Genomic DNA, 21,162 nt, shown 5'->3' with positions numbered 1-21,162 from the left:
TGAAAGGACAATGATCCCAAGCGCAGCAGCAAATAAACCGAATGGCTGAAAAAGAGAAGAATTAAGGTGTTGCAGTGGCCCACAGAAAGTCCAGACATTGAGAGAGCTGTGCATAAATACCTGCAAACCTCAATAACCTGCAGCAAAGACGTAATGAGTGGCACAAAATTCCTCTGACTGATAGAATCACACAGAAAAGCAGTTAGTTGAAGTTATTGCTGCTGAAGATGGTTTTACAAAGTATTGAATCAAAAAAAGACTTCAGCATTTTTACTTTGTTTTTTGTCTGAGGTTGTGTTTACATGATTTACGGAGCAGATTATTTTGTATCATTACATCCTGTAAGTAAAACCTTAGAAATGAAAGAGCGTGTACTTTCTTTTTAACATCACTACACAATAACAATGATAACCTTTATAAAACATATTAACTAATGCCAAGAGTTTATCTCAGTGATGAACTACTCCCAATTTCCCTGTCATTTATAATATAATGCAACATGCAATCACACGAAATGTCAGTTCTTTTACCCCTTGTTTTGTGTATGCATGTAGGAGCAGAGACTCTGACAAAGATCAAATAAATAAATAAACAAAAACAACATGAGTGCCAGACTTTTTATTGTAATGCAAACATCGCTAATGAATTTTGACTCTGGACAACATTCCACACTCGGAAAATAATCAAGTATAACTTAAAATAAAAATAAATAGATAATTGGACGGATAAAAAGTGACGCTCTCTTGAGTGGCAATCCAACATGATGCTAATGTATCTCCCAGAATTACAATTTAACTCTTAAAAATATATGCTGATAACACACACACACACAAGTATAAAGGAAATATTAATAAAATATGACAACATAAATATCACTTCAAAATAAAGGCAACACAAAACGCATGTATGTATGTAGAATAGAGCTGGGTCCTGTTCCAGGAAGTTCAGAAAACTGAGTTTAAAAATGAACTCTGAGTTGTTGAGCTTTGAAGTTTACCGCAAGTTCATTGAACTCTGACGACGATAACCCCAAGTTAAACGCACACATGAGTAGAAAAAGAAAGTAATCATCAGTTACACTATGATAATGGAATATCCCTATTCATGTGGAACTGCACAGCATTTTTATCCGTTGTTTCCAGGTGTTACCTTATGAGAATACCCGCACTTCTGACTGGTTCTGCAGGACATGCACTGGCATGTACCCAGTGAAGGCATGGTACATCATCAAATGACAGAAGATACCACAAAGAAAATCAAGCAGCAGTATAACTTGTCTTTCTTTTGCTAGAGTTATTTTTCAGTTTTGCACAGAGTAAAAATATGGTGCAAAGTGAGACAGTATGTGTGTATCATAAGTAGATAAAAATTGCTTAAACTGTCAGATATGACATTAAAAAAAAAATTAAAAGAAAAATGGTATCCCAATCTATGGATATGTCCAAACTGAAACTGAGAAACTCTTTCCAGACAGCTAAAATAACAGTGAAAAAAAAAAAAAAAAAAGAGAATATAAAGATTATCGCATAAAACTGAAGCAAATAAGCTTAATTTGTTCCTTGTTGTATTTACTTAGTTATAACTATATTTAGCTTGTTTATGCTTAATGATGACTCTGTAAAAAGGCACAATTTACTGTATTCTTACACTAAATCAGAAAATGTTAGACTATTCAGCATTGCTGATGGATCCACTTCTGGTCACTACTGCTATCTGGGTACACCCAGCGAGACTGGTTTGGGCCATTTTCAGTGGAAAATATGTTGAGGTTCAGACACCAAACTTTAGAAACTGTGTCTTTCAAAATGTTGACAAAATTTCATAACCGAACAATAATATGTGGACCAAGTCGCTTTAAAATATGTTTAACCGCATTTTAGTGTCCTTTAAAGTCCTTGCCGCCTCATTTTCACTTGATTACAACACGACAAATAAGTGATCATTAATCAGCATCATGTGTCTAAAGCTTTACACCGATTAGAATGATTTAAACAATAAACACCCATTGTTTCAGTAACATTCAGCGGAGTTCAGACAGGTTGACAGCTACAGATTTTATTCTGACTTTTGCAGGATAATTTGCTTGGCTCTGACCTTTAACAGTGGCCTTTTGAATGAGGAAATGAAAAGTAGTTAACTCTATTTCTAGAACTGAAAAAATGTTTCTCAGGGTTAACAAACTCAGCACTGTTGGCTTAACCCGCTTCCTGTAACAGGATCCTGGTACTTAAATAAGTAATGTTGGTGGCCCAGCAGCTATTAAAAAGTTTATCTTCCATGCCAAGTAGGACAAATAAATAGATAGGGTGCTGTATCTTTCATTTCCAATCCTATTATCATGCATTATTATTACAAAGAATTATTCTGGGACAAAGAGGTAAAAAGTTATTCTGTGAACATAAATAAATGGCTGTTCTTAATTTAAATATCCCAGAGTTTTATGAGTGCTTCACTGGGGGAATTTGGGAAATTGTGATATCTCCATCCTACCCAATGTCCCACAGCGCTACGTTCAAGTGCATTAGTAACCTGACACACTCACAACTCATGTGCCATTCAAACTATGGGAGGGAGGGGGAGCTGAAATGGTGAAAACGCAGATGGACATCATGAATAGAGTAGACGAAAAAATAATCTTTTCAAGAGAGACAAAGACCAGACATCATATCCAAATGCATAAGATTTTCACAATCAGTAGTGGTCTTTATGTCACCCTTGTTCCCAACACAGCTGAGGTAGGGAAGTAAGTTCGGTTCCTTTCCATCAGTGCAGTGATGCTTCGTTACTCCTCTTAAAGATTCACGGCTTCATGTTCTTTAAGTTCTCCCTTCTTCCCGTGTTATGTCACTCATACACATAAATTAACCCACGCCGTTTAAATTAATTCCCCAGTCACAAGTAAATCCCTGAAAGTCTAGCATTGCAAAGCTAGTTTCTTGCCTCAAACTGATTCCTATTTACCCAAATTGGCCCGTCTTTTTAATCAAGCTACGGTCCAATGCAGTCTAGCGTCCCTTCAGAAATCCGTCCAGCATGTAGTCTCCCTTCTCGGTCAGCCAGTATCCAGCCATAGCAGCCACACCTCCAATGAAAATAGCTGTGAAGACCATGTCACCCTTGGCAGCAAGGGTGGCTAGGGCACAGATTACCACTCCAAAGAACATCTGTTGCAGTACAAGGACCTCATCATCTGTCATATCGTCAAAGAGTCCCTTCTCTGGACCAGCTGAAGAGGGAAAAGGAAAAGAAACCAAGAGGTCTGAGAAGCTGTACACTGCATGTGTTTGCATATTCCTTATGGATTTTTCTTACCAGGAGGTTTATTTTCAACACAGATGCTGTCTCTTCTGATAAAGCCATTAGCACAGTCACAGTGGAAGGAGCCCTCCTCATTTATACAGGCCTCATTGAGTCCCGGGCATGCTATGGCACGTTCACTACATTCATCTATATCTGTAAGAGGACACAAAGAAAACCAGTTTAAACACATCAGGAAAAGAGAAAAGGAAACTGATGTTGAGGTTCAGTAGCCAGTTTGTGTATACATACCAAGACACTTCGCTCCCTTCAATCTGTAGCCACGCGCACATTTTTTACAGCGGGCAGGACCGCTACCCATGCAGCCCACACATGCCTGGTCACATCCTGCAAACGCCAGAAGTGCAGTGGTCAGCATTACATATTGCTATAATAAAGGTTTTTTTTTTAACCAGGAATTCCAATGCACATTTATTAAGTCATTTCACTGTAAAAGTAATGAGGCTTTGTTACCATACTTGATAAATATCTTTGCCCTTTTTTCAGTTATTTCTTACTACTTAAACCACAAATATTATTGATTAAAATAACTTGTAGTCAACAAGTGAGGTTAGATCAAATAAATTACAATTACAATATTACAATTGTAACTCTTTGGGAATCCCACAAATTCCTTTGTGGAAGAAAAACTCTGTCCTACACCACCTAAAGAGAAACAACAACTAACCAGTAATTGGACTAAACTGTTTTGCATTTCATATTCAAATTGAGATGTATTTGTAAGGTACATTCACCAGCCACAATGTTAGGTACACCCATTTAACTGCTTATTAACACAAATCTCTACCAATCACATGGCAGCGACTCATTTCAAGCATGTAAACAAGTTCAACCCAAGCATCAGAATGGAGATGAAAGGTGATTTAAGTGACTTTGAATGTGGCATGGATGTTGACGCCAGCCTGGCTATGAGTACTTTAGAAACTACTGATCTACTAGCATCTTCCTACACAACCATGTCTAGGGTTTAGAAAGAATGGTCCAAGAGAAGAGAAAATATGAGTGACAGTTCTCTGGATGAAAATGTCTTGCTGATGCCAAAAGTCAGAGCACAATGGCTGGAATACCTTGAGCTGAAAGGAAGCTAACAAGTCACTCAAATACCCACTAATTACAACCATCTCTGAACTCACAACACATCAGACCTTGAACTAGATGGGCTACAGCAGCAAAAGACCACATCGGTGCCACTGCTGTCAGCTGAGAATGAAAATCCAGACTGCAATTCACACAGCCTCTCCAAAGTTGGTCAACATAAGATTAGAAAAAGGCTGCCTGGTCTGATGAGACTCAATTTTTGCTGTGACATTTGAATGCAAGGACCAGAATTTGGCATAAACAGCATGAAAACATGGATCTATGCTGCCTTGTACCACTGGTTCAGGCTGCTGGTGGTGTAATGTCAAGGGGAATATTTTCATGGATCACTTTGGGCATGAGCATCGTTTCAGCAGGATAAAGCACAATGTTACAAACACGTCAGTGAGTTCACGGTACTCAAATGGCCTCCACAGGCATCAACCCAAAAGAGCAACTATGGAATGTGGTGGAATGTGAGATTCCCATCAGTCATTTTAATCTGACAAATCTACAGCAACTGCATGATGCTAGCGTGAGAATATGGACCAAAATATCTGATGAACATTTCATGGAACTTTTTGACTTTTTGACATGAAAAATTAAGGCAGTTTTGAAGGCAAAAGGGGGTCCAACTCGCTGAGAGCAAAGTATAACTAATTAAGTGGACAATGAGTGCATGTCTTTATGCAGTTTGATTTAAACATTCATTAACTGTGAGAAGTAGCATACAATAACACCACTCACATTTTGTGATGAGACTTAGCTACTACTGAAACTGTATTATCGCATATTCTCCAGATGTAACTAAAAACCTGCCTCTTATTACAGCAGCAGCACAAAATATGCACAATTTAATAAGGTCCAGGAAAATAATAACTAGAGTAAAGAGCATACCTCTGCATTCATATGATCCATCTGTGTTGTGACAGTAGGTGTTAGAAGGGCAACGAGCCAGCTCTGTACCGCATTCATCAATGTCTAAGAGACATACAAGCCATGTCAAACAACAGAAAGCTGGCACCGAATCACTGAATTGCTATTGAGTGAACTCTAAAGCCACACACTCACCAACACATTTGTTGTCATGAAGGATCCAGCCGGGTTTGCAGTCGAGACATTTGTAGTCCTGCGGCCCTGAGCATTTCTTGCATGAGTGGTAGCAGGCTACAAAGGATGAAAGACACAGTCACAGGGTGAGGGTCAAGTTTAGATGACCCCAGACAGGATTTAACAGTGTGGAAACCATTATCTGAATCTGTGGCACCTGCACAGGCTGCTATGCTGTTATTGGAGCTTTTCTCTCTGTAGTAACCATCAGCACAGCTTTGGCAAAGATGGCCTGAGTACCCGGGATCACAGACACACTCTCCGTCTCCAAGGCGAGTACCCTCCCCTTCACAGCGGCCCAGACCTCCACATATTCCACCAGGTCCAGATGGACACTCTGTATGGGATAAGCAGGATATCAGTGCTACACTTTAAACCTAAACTTTCAATTAGCATGGTTCTGATTATCATCACTGAGTTTCATGCATTTTTGATATTTTTTGGACTGACTAGGTTGTCAGTGTTGACATAAGGCAGCTTGTGTTTAAAGCCACACCTTTGCAGTCAGGTCCAAAGTGTCCAGGTGGACAGCAGAGTCTCAGCTCCTCTATACACAGCCACTCAAACAGGTCTGGTGCTTCCTGCTGTCTGTAGGATGCACAGATCACATCAGTAAGGAAGTTAAGACACGGGCATGATAAAACACATCAGCATAACCCAGTTACACAGGAGAAACTGACGGTGCCACCTACACACTCTACAGGCAACTCATTCTTCTAAATTACATTTTAAGATGTGCGTCAGAAGACCTTTTCCTGCTGATCTGATTCATCTCAATTTAACAAAAGTTCATGCATGAAAGCAGCTTTCATACAAACAAAACATCACAGAAGCTGCTGAGAAAAATTTACCTGTGGAACCACCATGTCTCCACTTGGTCCTCTATCTGCTCCAGCAGTCGGTTACATTCAAAATCTGTTTTCTCACAAGCAGATTCTACTATCTCTAGTAGGCGAGTTTCACTGGAACATGACAAGTTTGGACAGAGACAGCAACATAGTCGTGAAGTAATAACACCCTACCCCTTAAATATGATTTAACCCCACCTTTTCCGGTAGAAAATGTTCAGCAAATATTTTCACAAACTATCATACAAATATGCAGAGGACAGGATGTCTAGTAATATAAGTTATTATGTGAATTTAATTTAGCAAAAAGTCGGAAGTAGTCGTATTAGACAAAGTGAATATATGAGCAGGTATTTGCTAAGTACTCCAACAAAAATTTAGTCTTACCTGGTTGCATATTTAGCCAGCTTCTCCTCCTCCCAGGCAGTATTTCCTCCCCCAAAGTTCTTATTGGCTGTTCTCTCCAAGCCCTAGAAAGAGTAAAAGTTAGGGTCCTAAAGCCCTTTTTTTTTTTCTTTTTTTTTTTTTTAAAAAGGTCTGCTCAAAGAAGACAAGCATGCATTGACAGTTTCTTTGGATACAAGGACTACCTTAATGAAACTCTCAGTGAGTTTTTTGCAGGTTTGGCACGGTGCCGTCTGGACTCTCACCACAGAGAGCTCTGAGAGAAGCACCAGAGCAGGCAGGAACGGCCAGGCCCACCACATGATCCTATAGACAGCATGCATACAAACAAACATACAAACAATTATGTAAAAATTGTTTGTATGGGCCAATGTAAAAAAAAAAAATCATATTTTTTTTTTAAGTTTTGTTTAAACATCACAGCAAGTGTCATCAAATGCACCTACACTTCCAGAAAAAAACTGTTTTTAGAGATCTGATCATAACTATGTGGCGGACAATACAAAAGAAACTCAGTAATACAATCCATAGCTTTGCAAACTGCACTAAAATTCTTCTTCTTCTTGCTTCCTTTATGAGTCAGCATGTCTTCTTCCTTCACTATATCCATGAACCTTCTCTGAGCCCCTCCTCTTTTCATTCTGCCTGGCAGCTCCATATTCACCATCCTTTGCCTAATATATCCACTATCCACCTGCATATGACAAATCATCACAGTTTCCCTCTCTAACTTTGTCTTCAAACTGCTCAACCTGAGCTGACCCTCTGATTTAATTTCAAATCCTGTGCATTCTGGTCACTCTCGATGAATAGCTTAACATCTTCAACATCTTTAACCTCCAGCTCTGGCTTCTGCTTTTTTTATTAGTGCTACCATCTGCAAACCTTATGTCACAGGAGGTCTCATTACCATCTTGTAAAGCCTCTCTTTCACTTTTGTAGTTATCCTTCTTTCACAAGTTACCCCTGACTCCTCCCTGCCTGCACTGTCCTCTTCGCCGCTCTTGCATACTGTGTACTTACTTTGGATGGTAGAGCAGTATTGACGAGTTGACAGGTATTTGTCTTTCATTCCTCTTCTCTCCAGATCATACCTTCACCTCTCCCAATTCTCTTCCACCTGCTTGCAACTACTGCTACAAATCACACTGCCGTATGCAACATTAGTCCACGAAGACTCCTGTCTGACCTAAGCTGTCAATCTGTCCATCACCACTACAAACAAGAAGATTTTTAGAGCTGATCTCTGATATAATCACACTCCCACCTTGAACCCATCTTTCACTCCAGCTATGCACCTCATCGTTACCTGACTGTCTTACATGTTTTCCCCATGCTCACATACTTCTCTGCCACTCATGACTCCTTCACACAGTACATTTGTGATGGTTGACTTTTGAAGATTGTATTGAGTGATTCAGTGCCATATTATTATGATATTACTTAAATAGCACTAGCACAGCTACACTGCACTCATATTGTGCAAACCTCCAGGCACCTTCACCACACTAGTGTAGCTAAAATAAAATATTGTAAGACTCTTTTTCTGATCTACAAATAGCTACGCAAGTGCTGACTAAAACCAGAAGGAAAGAAGTAGTATGCTTATATTAAAGCCAGCCTGGAAGCTTAGTTTTGATTTACATTTTTATTTGTTTACGTGACAGTAACAGGTTATGCACTGGAAAATGTCTCAGAAATTATATTGATTTATGAAACAGGAAAGCCTCTCAGGTTGTTTGCTTCTCATTATTGCGCCACAAAGCAGAAATAAAACAAGTTGATGCTGCTTTCATCAGGTATGATTCAAGACGCTGGAGTAGCCTTTCCACAAGATGTTAAAGGAGCTGGAAATACCCCTGTCCTATATTTTATAATTCATTTATGAGTCATTTATGAGTCATTTTCTAATATGCATAAATATTAAATGTACATTTGAGATTTTACCGAGTGTTATAAGTGTGTGTGTGTGTGTGTGTGTGTCGTGGGATTAATCCTCTCCAGTTTTTTAATTGACTTTAAACTGTCCAAAGTACCCATCTTTATTTTTTTTTTCAAATGTATCTCAGCCTTCACTTCCTATGTTTTTATATAAAAATCTGGTTTCATTAAATGCAGTCCAAATTAGATCTGTGAACAGTATGAATTTTTGTTAGACTTGTTAAAAGCTAGTCTTTAAAACAAGCAGCTTTAGCCTGCCTTAGCTTCATCGTTAGCCTGGTTAGCTCAGCATCAGCACCACCAATTAGCCGACTAGCAGCTGGCTAAGGTCAGTAGTTAGCTGCTAACTTAAGCTAACGCTGTGCCTATCATAGTCTGCTTATCTACCCGGTGTGTCTCTAAAGATTGTTGATATCGGCTACCATATCCTCCTTAGGCTATTTAGCGTTAAATATCAACTAACTAAGTCGCATTAATGCAGCCAATCTGAAATTAGCTTCAGCTTTTATTGATGATCCAGGTCTTACCTTACTGAGAAGCCACCACCTCCGTTGCTGCTGTCGCTGTGCCACTGATGATGATGATTGTCGGATTCCCCGCTGATTCAGGTTCATAAAAATGCAGGCAGAGCTTCACATTTTGGACATTCACTTCACGTTGAACGCTTCAGTCGTGTCATTTTAGCAGTTGCTTGCTAGTGCTCACAACGCAACAGAGGAGCTGTAGTACCGTAGTGCCGGGCTGCAGTGAGATGAATGAATGAGTGAACAGCTTCCAGTCGCTTCTCTGTTTTCCATAAGGAGGAACCACCCAAACCTTCTGGGATTTAAACAATCAACCAATCATTCAGCATCCAGCTTTACATACGTCAGTGATTCCACCAGAAGAATATAGCTGCATCGTCCAAGTATGAAATAATATGTAAACATTTAAGACTAACTCTTTAAATGTTTCATACTGATCATATTCTGTGCCGTCATGCTATGGTTCAGGTCCATTTTGACCTGACCATGAATTCCCTCATAATAAATCTCTAAAACTAATTTTCAAGTACAGATCTAATTATAGTGTATAAATAATAATCGGTTCAATTCAATTTATATTGCGCCAAATCACAACAGCAGTCACCCTGAGGCGCTTCTTATTGGGCTTTATAATACAGAGAAAAACCCCAAAATTTAACAACCCTCTTAACATGAAGTAATCTCAAGCAGAGCCAGGCTCAGGGGAGGGCAGCCACCTGCCCAACTTTTTGTGGGTGAGGGGGAGCAAGACAGGACAAAAGACACACCATGGAATAGAGACAGAGATAATGCATTCATGCAGAGTGGTGTATAAACACATGAGTGAGTAAAAGAGGTAAGTGAAAAAGAAACACTCAGCACATCATGACCTGGAGCCTAGGCCTATTGCAGCGTAACTAAGGTAAGATTCAGTGTCACTTGATCCAGCCCTAACTATATGCTTTATCAAAATGGAAAGTTTTGAGCCTAATCTTAAAGGTGGAGAGGGTGTCATAAAGATCCTCATAACTAGCATTTATAATTATCAATAAATATTAAATAAATGCAGATCGGCTCTGCCTTGTTTCTTTTGAGCTTGGTTTCAATCTCTGTTAGTTTAATCATATCTTTTTTTTAAAAAAATATTATATTTTTCTATTGTTAGATTATTTTCTTACAGTGTGATTATTTGTGCTTGCAGGTGCAAAGCGCACAGGCACAAATACCCAGTTATGCATTCACATTTATCTGCGCCTTGAGTGGTCTTACTGACACTTAAAACACTTTATCTACCTCTCATGCAATTAACCTACAATGTATGCCTCTGGACTGTGGAAGAAGGCCCACTCCATACACTCTGGAGGTGGTGTGAAAGGCCTCAGCTAGGATTTGAACCAGGAAACCTGCTGTGACCACTTTATCACCATGCCGGGCTTGACTCTTAACTGCATAATTAAAGCTTAGATGCATTTAGGACCCCTAACTGATGATAATAATAACAACAACATGTTAAAAAAAAATAACCATCATTTAATAAAAACTGTTGTTGTAATGTGGGTTTTTTTTATTCTTAAAGCTTTCATAGATATGCATGTTAAACAAATTTCAACGAGCTTATTCTGCAAATGCAAGGAAACTTATTCTTTTGATGTCACAAAGACATACCAACATTAGCTCTTTATTAAAGACAACAAGAAAAAAAGAAAACAGTATAAAACAAAATGGACATGCCAAGACAAACTGGTTAAATATATTTACATATATAAAGTCAGAAACACAACATTATGGTTTCTTTTTTCTTCATTACTTTCAGTGCATTGATACGCAGTTATACAGAACTGGTATTGCTGTACTGATTACTCATAAGATAAGGTTTAACCTTAGGCCCAGTCAATATTATAAATTTGCTGAACAAAATAAGTGAACATGATGGTTGAAAAAGAAGGAAATTCATATTGTGAAATGCCCATCTCAAGGTTATTTGAGATAATAAAAGTGTGCTGCTTATTCAAGTCATCTCAGAAATACTAATGAAATGAAACAGTTTTGGGGGCGGGGTTAAATCCTCATTAGCAGCTATAGGAAATGTTAAAGATAGAGAAACTTATAGGAGTTCACTTACTTTTTTCCCCCCCTGTCTGCTCTGCCAGTTATTACTGACCGTGCGCAATAAAGATATGTAATAGCATGTATAAGTTGATGATGATGAACACATTTTATGAATAATCAATGCAAAAATTCCAGTTGTTCTAAACAGTCTGCAAAATTGCCAAAATACATGCATGTCAATCTCCAAAAATGGGACAGGTGCTGCAGATTTTTTTTCATGAGCTTCACAAATTTTTGCTTGCAGTAGTAGGACAAGAAATAGAACATAGAAGTGTGCACACAGTGAGTTTTTCTCCACACTTTACTCTCATTTTGTAGCCCTCCTGAGCCATGCTACTTTTCAAAAATAGTCACCACAGACCTTTGCATCTGCTGTCACCTTTTTCTTTGGAAGTGGTGATATTTTATTGTTTTCCTAGAGCAGGACTGGCTCAAGCTATAATATGACTGATTTTTTTAATGCCTCCTTTTCAACAGGCTAGGATTCCAGAGTTTTTCCTGAAATAAAGAAGCTGAAGTAGCAAATGTAATGATGAGCAACAGTTCAGATTGTGTCATTACTGGTTGCTCATCCCAAAACTGAACCATAGCTGTCCTGTCCTGTTGTCAGGCCCACTCCATTTCACTGACCTGCAAGTCCATGTCAGGGCTGGAGGGGGGTGTGATAAGACTGGTCTGCAAAGGCACAGTTTCCCCAGAGTCTTCCACTCCAATGGCAACACAACTCTGGTGCACTCCCACAAGGCGTAATACATTTGACCCTGCTGTGAATGCTGACAGTCTCTGGGCTAGAGCCCGTGATGCCATCCTGAGCCCCCCTGCTCTTTTCCGTCTGGCTGATGCAGTAGCTACTTGACGAGCTCCAGCCAGTTCAGTCAGGAAACCCAGGCTCTGGGATGGAAGGCTGTAGACATGCAGGCCTCGGAAAAGTTCTGGCAGCGGTCGGAAACTACCTGGGGGCTCAGGTGGGAGGGATTCAAATTGCACCAGCATAAACCGTTCGCCAGCGCGGCCCTGTAAGTAGTCTGCTAGAACACAGCTCAGTGAAGCACTGAAAACATCTGCACAGCGAGAAGACCCAGGGTAATCTCTTCCTGCATCTTCTTCCATGTCTCTTTTCCTCTCTGAGCGCTGAGCTCCCCATTCTTCAGCCTTTGTCCAGGAGGCCTGGGTTAGGACTAGCACCACTTTGCCCCCTTGCCTTTGCAGCTGATCAAGTCGTGAGTGGAGCCATGGCACAGGTCCCAGCATGCTGAGCTCAGCGTGGCTCCACAGGTCTAGAGACACAGTGAAGCCCAGTGTCTGGAGAGATGAGCCCAAATGACACAACAGCTCTGGCAGGCAAGGGTTATCATCAGGTGGGTACAGCAACACAACATGAACACCGCCCACAGCCCCTGAAATAGAACATTTCAATGGCTATAATCAGTATTTGATCAAACAAACCTACAAGGAATTATCACTCAAATCAAGATTATGGCATAAAAGTCAAGCCAAGTAAGCTTGGAAACAAAAACATGAAAGCAAGGAATGTGGAAATACTGGTGAGCCAGTGTGAAATTAACGTCATGCTTTTTCCTACCTTTAACGTCTTCGTCTTTCAGCCACTTCCAAACATAACCTGTATGGAAAACAAAGATGCCTTCAAGATATTTTCTAAAAACACTCATTCTGTTTTATTTATTATTCTGTTTTTCAGTAACACTCGATCTGGAAACTGACCTTGTAGAATCCCTTGTATCAAATACGCTCCCAGTATTGCTAAACACATGAGTAGTAATCCAATGATGAGCACCAGGCTCCATCGCAATCGAGATGCTGTAAAAATGTAAAAATATGAAACTTTAATAAAGACACAGAATGTTATATTAAAAAAAAAATCACTATGTAATTACTTATTTTTTTACATATTAATGAAAGAAAGTGGGATTTTTTTTTTTTTTTTTTTTTTTTTAAATGTTGCTTTAACCCTTTATTGACCATGGGCCCACCGGTGGGCCCATTTTACAGGTAAATTTGAAGGGCCGGTCAATAAAGGGTTAAAAAAATGTATTAATCCGTTAATCGAATAGATAGTAATACACAATCTTACTGGCAAACGGACACTGGGGCTCTAAGGTTGAATTTGTCCCGTTAATCTTCATCTAAAAATAAATGCAGGAGTTTATGTCAGCACAGTCTGCATAGTGAAGAATACATTCAGTTTCATGTATAATTTTGTGTTTGAAGCATCACCTGAACACATAGCAGAGGGTGAGATGGCACATCGAACTCTCCTGTTTGCTGAAGGGTTAAAGAAAAGTCATAGTCAATCACAGCCAGTAAAGAGCGATAAAGAACAAAGAGAAGATTCATCACCAATCCTTTTGACTTCAGTGAACCATCATAACAGAACAAAATGTAGCATGTCATTCAAATCAACAAGTGCAACAGACAGAGGCTCTTCACGCATCACCTGCAATCTGCATTTTACTTCAGTTGGTTGCTTGCATTAAAAGATGTTGAAAATTCTTTTGTAAAAGCTTTGTTCCCACACATTGGTGCACTGAATGATGCACAAACATTAAATATTTCAAGGATTGAAAAAAACAAAACAAAACAAAAATAGAACGTTTGCATTCTCAAGACATTTGTAAAACCTCCGTTTACCAGTTGTTTGTCATCTAGTTCTGATATTGTAAGATCACCGCTCATGAATGTGATCTCTTTTATGTGATCATGACAAAAGAAAGCTTCATGGCTTCACATTCCCCATGGTTCTGCTTTTTAAGCACAGCCAAATTTCAGGTGTGTTTAAATCAGCCTTTTGGTAATTTATTGGCTGAGCCGGTCATTTTAAACATTCTAGTTTAAAATTGTAGTTTTAGAGTTGAATTAAAATATCCACCCTCCGCCTCCAAACTGAATTAAATCTTAAAACTGTTTAGTTTACAACTTCATGTTGAGACGTCAAATTCTAGTATAACTGAATATGTATTTAAATGTCGGACACATTCTTTCTTTTCTTTCTTTTTGTTGAGATGAATCAAGCTTGGAACTGTTTCACCATTCTTCTGTAGATGTAGATATCTGTTTGTCTGAGTTACGTAAAAGGGCAGAGGATGTTTTGAACTGAGTGACTCATGACAGAGATATTTCAAGGCAAACAAGGCAGCTCTGTATGAAGTTAAGCCCAAAATGAGGAAGACTAATGGTCAGACATAAGACTCCAGTTATTAAAATAATCTTAACTGACTGTTTGCTGTCTGCTGTACAGTATGTCTGGTTTGTTGCATTTGTAAGAAGGAAAAAAAAACTTGGCCTATTTGCTTCTTTGTTTCTGCGTTTTTCTAACTGAAAGGTTTAAAGTTTATTTTTGGTGCTATTGCACCAAATATTGCACTGTTTTTCTGGGGACACAATAAAAGGAATATATTCACTCATAACAGTCATTTCTAAAATTATAACATAGTAGCTCATGAAAAATACAGTACATCACACTCAGTATTTTTGCTGTTTTTACCAAGTATCTGCTCCTTCGTTCATCCCATTTAGCTTGTAGTCTCTGTCTGGAATGCGTCAACTCTTCACACTGGCCTCCCACCTGGTCTTTCTTGCACAGCCACACCTCTGCTTCCAGTATACACGGCGCACTTACATTCCAGATCAGCCCTGTGCCACCATCCCTCAGCTGAGACTCCACCAAAGTTGCAGACACGCTGTGCTGCATATTTTCGAGTGCATCTAAAAAACAAAACAAAACATGCAATACTCCATGTGTGAAAATTAATTTGCCATGCAAATTTGTTCTGAACTTGATGTCAGGAAACACCCTTTACCTTGCTGGTTTCTGAAAGGGCAGATTTGTGTTCTTAATGATCCCTCCCACCATGCCTGTAAACAATTTTAGATTTATTATTTTACATATATATTTATTTACTTATGTATTTGCCAATAGCTTAGCTGTCACTTAATATTTTAGCTTACCTGGAAGCATAGGCATGGTAGAACAACGTCTGATGGAATGACCACCTCATTCTTCTCTTTGGGCTGCCAAAGATGAAAACAAAGTTAAACAAATAAACCTGCATAATGCTGATTTTGCACTACCAGAACCAAATATAAATTTGGCCTGTATAGTTTAATATTGACCCACCCATGCATGCTGTTCTGCAGGGATTTTATCCCAAACCATCTGCCATGTGATTGCATCTCCTTGTCTGACATCAGCGTTTTTAAGTTGCAGAATGACATTCTTCTGCTGACCTCCCACCACGCTGAGTCTGGGACCTTCGTGTCAATAGTCATGAATTAGAACATGGCTGGATCAACCCACTCAGTGGTGTAAAACCGTTTTTACCAGTCCTGCATTTTACTCCTGGTTTGTGAAAGTGTCTTACCACATTCATTTATAGTTGCCTCAAGCTCCTTATCACAAACTGAAAAACAGAGGGTGTAGTAAATGTTGGGTAACACTGCTCTACAATTCATCATATTTTTGCTCCCATTAACTTAAACTCACCGTCTTTTAAAGAGGGAAGTGTCATATTTTGAATCTTTGAGTCTACACTGACCATAACAGGACTGCCGAAGTGCACTTTTTCTCTCAACAGCAGCTGGAAGTGCAGGAAATATAGACATTTAGTAAACTTTAAAACATTTAACTGTATTTAGTAAAGCTCTTAGATTGATTTTATGAGAATGCAGAGAGTCTATCCATAATGGAGAAAGTATTCATATCTGTTACTTAGGCAGAAACATGACAATAGAACAGTTTAAAACAACATCCTTAATTGAATATTCGACTCAAGTGAAGCACAAAGTACAAATGAGGTGTAATCCCCCCAAAAATAGTGCACTTGTTAAGCAACAAAATATCTCTAATTAATGGTTGATAGTCTGAGCTCCAAATTAGCAACATGGGCCCGCTCTCTTGTGGGCTCCAGGAGGTGTAGGGTTGTGCCGTGTCCCGGGGTTTGTATTTTTTAATTTGTGTGGATTTCTGAGTTCTGGTTTCTGTTTGCCTTTCTTTGTATTGGGTGCTATGTTTGCTTGCGTTATGATTTTATTACTCTTACTTTAGTTTATTGTACAGGTTTGAATTTACTTTGAGCTTTTAGTACTTGTTGGTTTAATTCTAGTTACTGTTTGTATTTCATAAGTTTATTGCACCCTTCAGTGCCTCATTTGTCATTGTTTAAATTAGTTGCTGTCATGTTTTGTTACCCTCCCGTGTTTAACTGATTACCTCATGTCTATAAATACCCCTAGCCTTTTGTTTAATCTTCGTATTAATATCCTCTTCATGCTTGTTTCCAGTTATTTATTTAATGTGCTACTTCCTTATAGAATTTTGCAACAACCTAAAAAAAAAAAAAAAAAAAAAAAAAAAAAAAAGTGTGACGTGTTACTTATTTCCTGTTATTTGAGGCTCGTTGGGGTTAAGCGCAATTCCAATCTATGCTTACTTGTGCTACTATCTGGACTGGAACCAGAGAAGGAAAACCTAAACTCAGACATTGGAAACATGAAAAATTGACACTATTTTGCCATGTTTAATAGTTAAGAGTTTGTTGTTTGAATGATTATGACATTTTAAATTGATCAAATATGCCAAATAAAGGGTACTAATCCACTCTTTCATGTAGTGAAACACAACAAACATAGTCTCCACCTCCACAGACTACTTAATTAATCCAGAATAAAAACAAATCAGACAATAAATAATACCTTCACTCCTCCCTAATGTTACCTTATATGTCGACTTGTCAACAGTGGAGTTGCTTTGTTTAAAATAGAGTGCTTTCCAAAATTCTGATCCCGGGAAGCTAAAATACACTTTCACAAAATCTGTAATATGGAGAAAAATGTGAGGTTACGTTTTTTTGTGATTGAAGCACATGATTCTAACTACTAACAAACTCAAACTTTGTTCTGCTGTTTGACACACACACACCTTCTTTTTCGCTGTCATCACCCGACTCCTCAGAAACATCCATCACGTTACCCACTTCGTCAGCTTGGATCATCATCATCATGTCAGCAACATTAAATACAACATTAGTTCACGACATGTGACAGGTTAACAAGCTCGACAGCTATGATAAGAATGCAGGAAAACATTTTAACATTAAGAGCATCGCCATCAAATATTATGCTTGACCATCATTATGAAATGTGTGTCCCAGTAGTCTCTCAAAGTGATTTATGGCAAAGCTACCTTGTAGAGTGATGGTGACTTGAAGGCAAAGACTGCAGTTCTGTTTGTTTGAACAGCAGAGAACACTTTCGAGCTGCAACTGTGTAACATCAACTTTATTGTATTGATCAGGGAAGACATCAGAAAACGGAGCTGTGAAAACAAGAGCGTTTCTGCTTTAGACAAACAGGTTTATTTGGGATTGAGATGATAACAGTGAGAGTGGATGCGCAAGTACTGATCATGCTGCTACCTTGATCCACATGGCAGTCAGTCAAACCCTGAAGAAAGAATAAAATGTGAACGAGAGTTGAATGAATCACATCTAAAAAGTACCACTGATGTCAACAATTGTAAGTAAAATGTCTGGTAAATAGTTTGTAAAAAATATGCAGGATATGTCTCTAAGTTAAAAGCTTTCAATTTATCACACAACTGTAGTGAGCAGCTTCAGATATTTGAAAGCCTGATTCCAAATATTTTTATAATAACATTTTGGTTATTTTTTTCAAAAAAAACCTTTATGCATTTATATTTCCTTTGTTCTGTCTATTTTTATTGTTATTACTTTTCTGTTGCAGCAGTAGTAGAGTAATTCTTCTACAATATCTTGCTTCCCCTTGTTTTGGCTGCTCCCTTTAGGGGTCACCGCAGCAAATCCTCTGCCTCCATCTGACCCTATCCCCAGCACCATCATCCTCTTTTCTGAATATTCAGCATCCTTTGCCCACTTTATCAACTCTCTCTGCTCTTCACATGTGCAAACCAACTCAACTTTGCCTCTCCAAAGTACTTTACCTGAGTTCCTCCTTTGATGTATTATTTTCTAATTTTGTCCATCCTGTTCACTACCAGTGGAAATCTTCAGCTCTACCTCCACCTCAATTTCTTGTCTTTTTTTAAACATTATATTGGGGCTTTTTGCCTTTATTACAGTGATGAGTAGACAGAAAAGCAGAGAGAGAGTGGGGGATGATAGCCTCGGGTTGAAGCTAAATGCAGGCTGCTGTATTTTGCTTCCTGCCTCATGGTCACCTGCTCACTCTGGGTGCTACACTGACATCTGGCATCAGAGCCACAGACCACAGGAGGTCTCACTACCAAATTAATAACCTTCCCTTTCACTCTTGCTACCATCCTGTACTATCCACTACTACCACAAATCACCCTGACACTTATCTCCACTCACTCCAACCTGCCTGCACTCTCCTTCACTTCTCTGTTGCTTTGGATGGTTGAACCCGGGTATTAAAACCAGTCCACCTACACCTGTCTACTTCTCATTCACACACATGTATTCTTTCTTGCTTCTACTAACTTTCATTCCTCTTCTCTCCAGTGCAAACCTTCTCCTATCCAGCTTCCTCTTCTTTTTGCTCCCTACTCTCACTCATCTGTGAGCATCATAGTCCACGGAGACTCCTGTGTGATCTCATTTATAAGCATGTCCATCACCATCGCAAACAAGAAGGGGTTCAGATCCCATAACGGATGAAATCCCACCACCAGCTTGAACCTATCTGTCACTCTCCATCACTGTTTCTCTCCTGATACGTGTCCTGCACCACTCTCTCTTATTTTTGCCCACATCTATAGAATTAAAGAGGATCCATACTCATCCTGCCATCACTCATCACTATATTAACTCTTATCTGATGCTACTGCAATGACTTATTTGCTTTCATTCCTGCGTGCACATTTATGTTTATTCAGTGTTGGATTTAAAGGCTTATGTTTCGTTGTATCCTTCTATGTATGGTCTGTGTTTTTGCTTTGAATGCTTTTATCTCTGTTCTTTGTTTGACAAATCAGCAACGCCTATGAAAATGTCATGCCGATGTCAATGATGTTTACTGCCGCTTAAAGTCAAGAAATAAAGACAGTTAAGATTTATGTAAGTAATGTTACATACTGCATCATGTGCATGAATACTGCCATTTCTGACACAACAGTTTCAGGGAAGTCAAGCTACCTTCCACGGAATTGGAGTGGCGGAGTAAGGTGCCAGACTCAGGTAGATGAGTAAATAAGTAATGAACATCTGTCTCAGGACAGGGTGTCTCTTATCCTAATTTTCCAAGAAGACAACGTTTGCACAGTAAATTTTGTTCCCTTTGCACCTACATTTTTTTTTAAATAGATAGCAATAACAAAATTTGGTAACACACTTTTATAGTTAGATCACTTAAATCATTAACCGCCCATAACTAGCGTTGTTTTTATTAGTGTTTGACCTGATAATGATAAACGCTATAGTAGACATAATACAAGCGCTACAAGCTTAGAACTGAGCAGTCATAAATACTCTCGCCCCATAGAGAAGAGTCACTCTTTAACCGCTTGATTCCAAAAGAAACATTTCTCAGTTCCCAGGATTCCCACTTACCTTGCTGCAGGTGAACTCAGGTGTGTCTTGGTCAAAAATCTCCAGCGCGCCTGCCGACAAGAACAGCCAAAAACACAGCGATAACAGCAGGGAGACCACGTGTGGCACCCACCGGAGTGTGAGACCCATATTTTTGGAGTGCGCCTTTGCGCCTGGCACAAGCCCTTTCACTCCGACGCACGTCTCCTGCTCCACGCTCCCCTCCTCACGGGACACATAAAAATCAGAGCTTCTTATACTTAAAACACCGAGCTCGGCAGCACGAGAAAATCGCGATCATGTCTAGCTCGACAGTAGCGACGCGTCGTGAGGCTCCTGGGATTTTGTTTCACCGCCCTTCCTGATAACTGAATAATCTGGAGTTGGGCGTGTAGCTGCGCCACCTGCGCAGGTTGGATAGGAGGAGGGGGCAAAGCTGTCAGCTGCACAGTGAGTTTCTGCAGGGCTGGTGAATCATTCAGCAACATAAACATAAAGCGACACACACGCACACCAAATTATAAAAACAAACCTGCTTGGCAACATGACTCACACCGATTGTTGTGAAGAGAGAACGTCAAAAAGTAACGAGATGATGATCAGAACAAAAGTCTGGTTTTTTTCATTATCTTAAACGGTCACAACAACAACGTGTGTGCCAACATTTTTATGGTCTATTTTTTTTCTGGTTTTTTTTTTGGGGGGGGGGGGGGGGGGGTTGCAACAGATTGAAACAGTCATAATGAGTCAGCGGGCAGAGTTTAATTGTGTTGCTCAGTTAAACTTTGCCATCATCGTGACAATAATGATGGATGCTTTATGGTTGTTGTTGTTGTTGTTGTTGTTTTTGGGGTTTTTTCACTTGCAAGCTGCTTACTCGTTTTTTCCGTTTTCCTTTAACTTCTCTCTGACTGAACATGCCAATTTGGTCCACTGTGTGTTAGATTAGTAATCTTATCAAGAAAACTGAAACACCTGCACTAACAAACTCTTTAGTTTCACTTCTCATTTTATGGCACCTGAAACATGACCAACATGGCTTGTTTAAACTACTAAGACCCGAACTCTTTCATGGCATGCATTTTTAATTTCTCTTTGATATTTGGGCATATTGGGACCCGATGAATGTAAAAATAAAGAATTAACAGATTTTTTTTTTTTACCTGAATTTTGTTTTTAAGAAAAATGAGAGCCTCATGTGAAGATATTCGTTTAAAATTTCGATCGAACAGTAGCAGTATAATGTCCTCATAAGTGGATATTAGGCCCTTGTAGAACAAAATTGACTATTTTGGTCTAAATAACTCA

At 39.2% G+C, this 21,162-nt stretch overlaps 2 protein-coding genes across 2 annotated transcripts; both read right to left on the bottom strand.

The window, feature by feature from the left end:
- Positions 1-603: 603 nt before the first annotated feature.
- On the bottom strand, positions 604-9,489 carry LOC134618947 (protein disulfide isomerase Creld1). Its single transcript, XM_063464593.1, has 11 exons — positions 9,227-9,489; positions 6,944-7,064; positions 6,741-6,823; positions 6,357-6,467; positions 6,002-6,093; positions 5,663-5,842; positions 5,467-5,562; positions 5,293-5,376; positions 3,550-3,645; positions 3,313-3,453; positions 604-3,226 (listed from the first exon to the last, which is right to left on the bottom strand). Exons 2-11 carry the CDS (start codon positions 7,058-7,060, stop codon positions 3,006-3,008), a joined length of 1,221 nt encoding a protein of 406 aa, XP_063320663.1. The 5' UTR covers positions 7,061-7,064; positions 9,227-9,489; the 3' UTR covers positions 604-3,005.
- A 1,791-nt stretch (positions 9,490-11,280) lies between these two features.
- Positions 11,281-20,038, bottom strand: wu:fl23c11 (uncharacterized). Its single transcript, XM_063465011.1, has 16 exons — positions 19,876-20,038; positions 17,743-17,770; positions 17,511-17,642; positions 17,247-17,309; positions 17,043-17,140; positions 15,813-15,906; positions 15,667-15,729; positions 15,447-15,580; positions 15,278-15,340; positions 15,130-15,184; positions 14,814-15,034; positions 13,547-13,594; positions 13,404-13,455; positions 13,034-13,129; positions 12,894-12,932; positions 11,281-12,708 (listed from the first exon to the last, which is right to left on the bottom strand). The coding sequence occupies exons 1-16, from the start codon at positions 20,002-20,004 to the stop codon at positions 11,918-11,920; spliced, it is 2,106 nt and encodes a 701-aa protein (XP_063321081.1). The 5' UTR covers positions 20,005-20,038; the 3' UTR covers positions 11,281-11,917.
- Positions 20,039-21,162: the final 1,124 nt, after the last annotated feature.

This window comes from Pelmatolapia mariae, linkage group LG20, assembly GCF_036321145.2.
Source record: "Pelmatolapia mariae isolate MD_Pm_ZW linkage group LG20, Pm_UMD_F_2, whole genome shotgun sequence".
Classification (NCBI taxonomy): Eukaryota; Metazoa; Chordata; class Actinopteri; order Cichliformes; family Cichlidae; genus Pelmatolapia; species Pelmatolapia mariae.
Note: the sequence above shows the minus strand (reverse complement) of the source record. Positions and strands in the feature narration are given on the sequence as shown.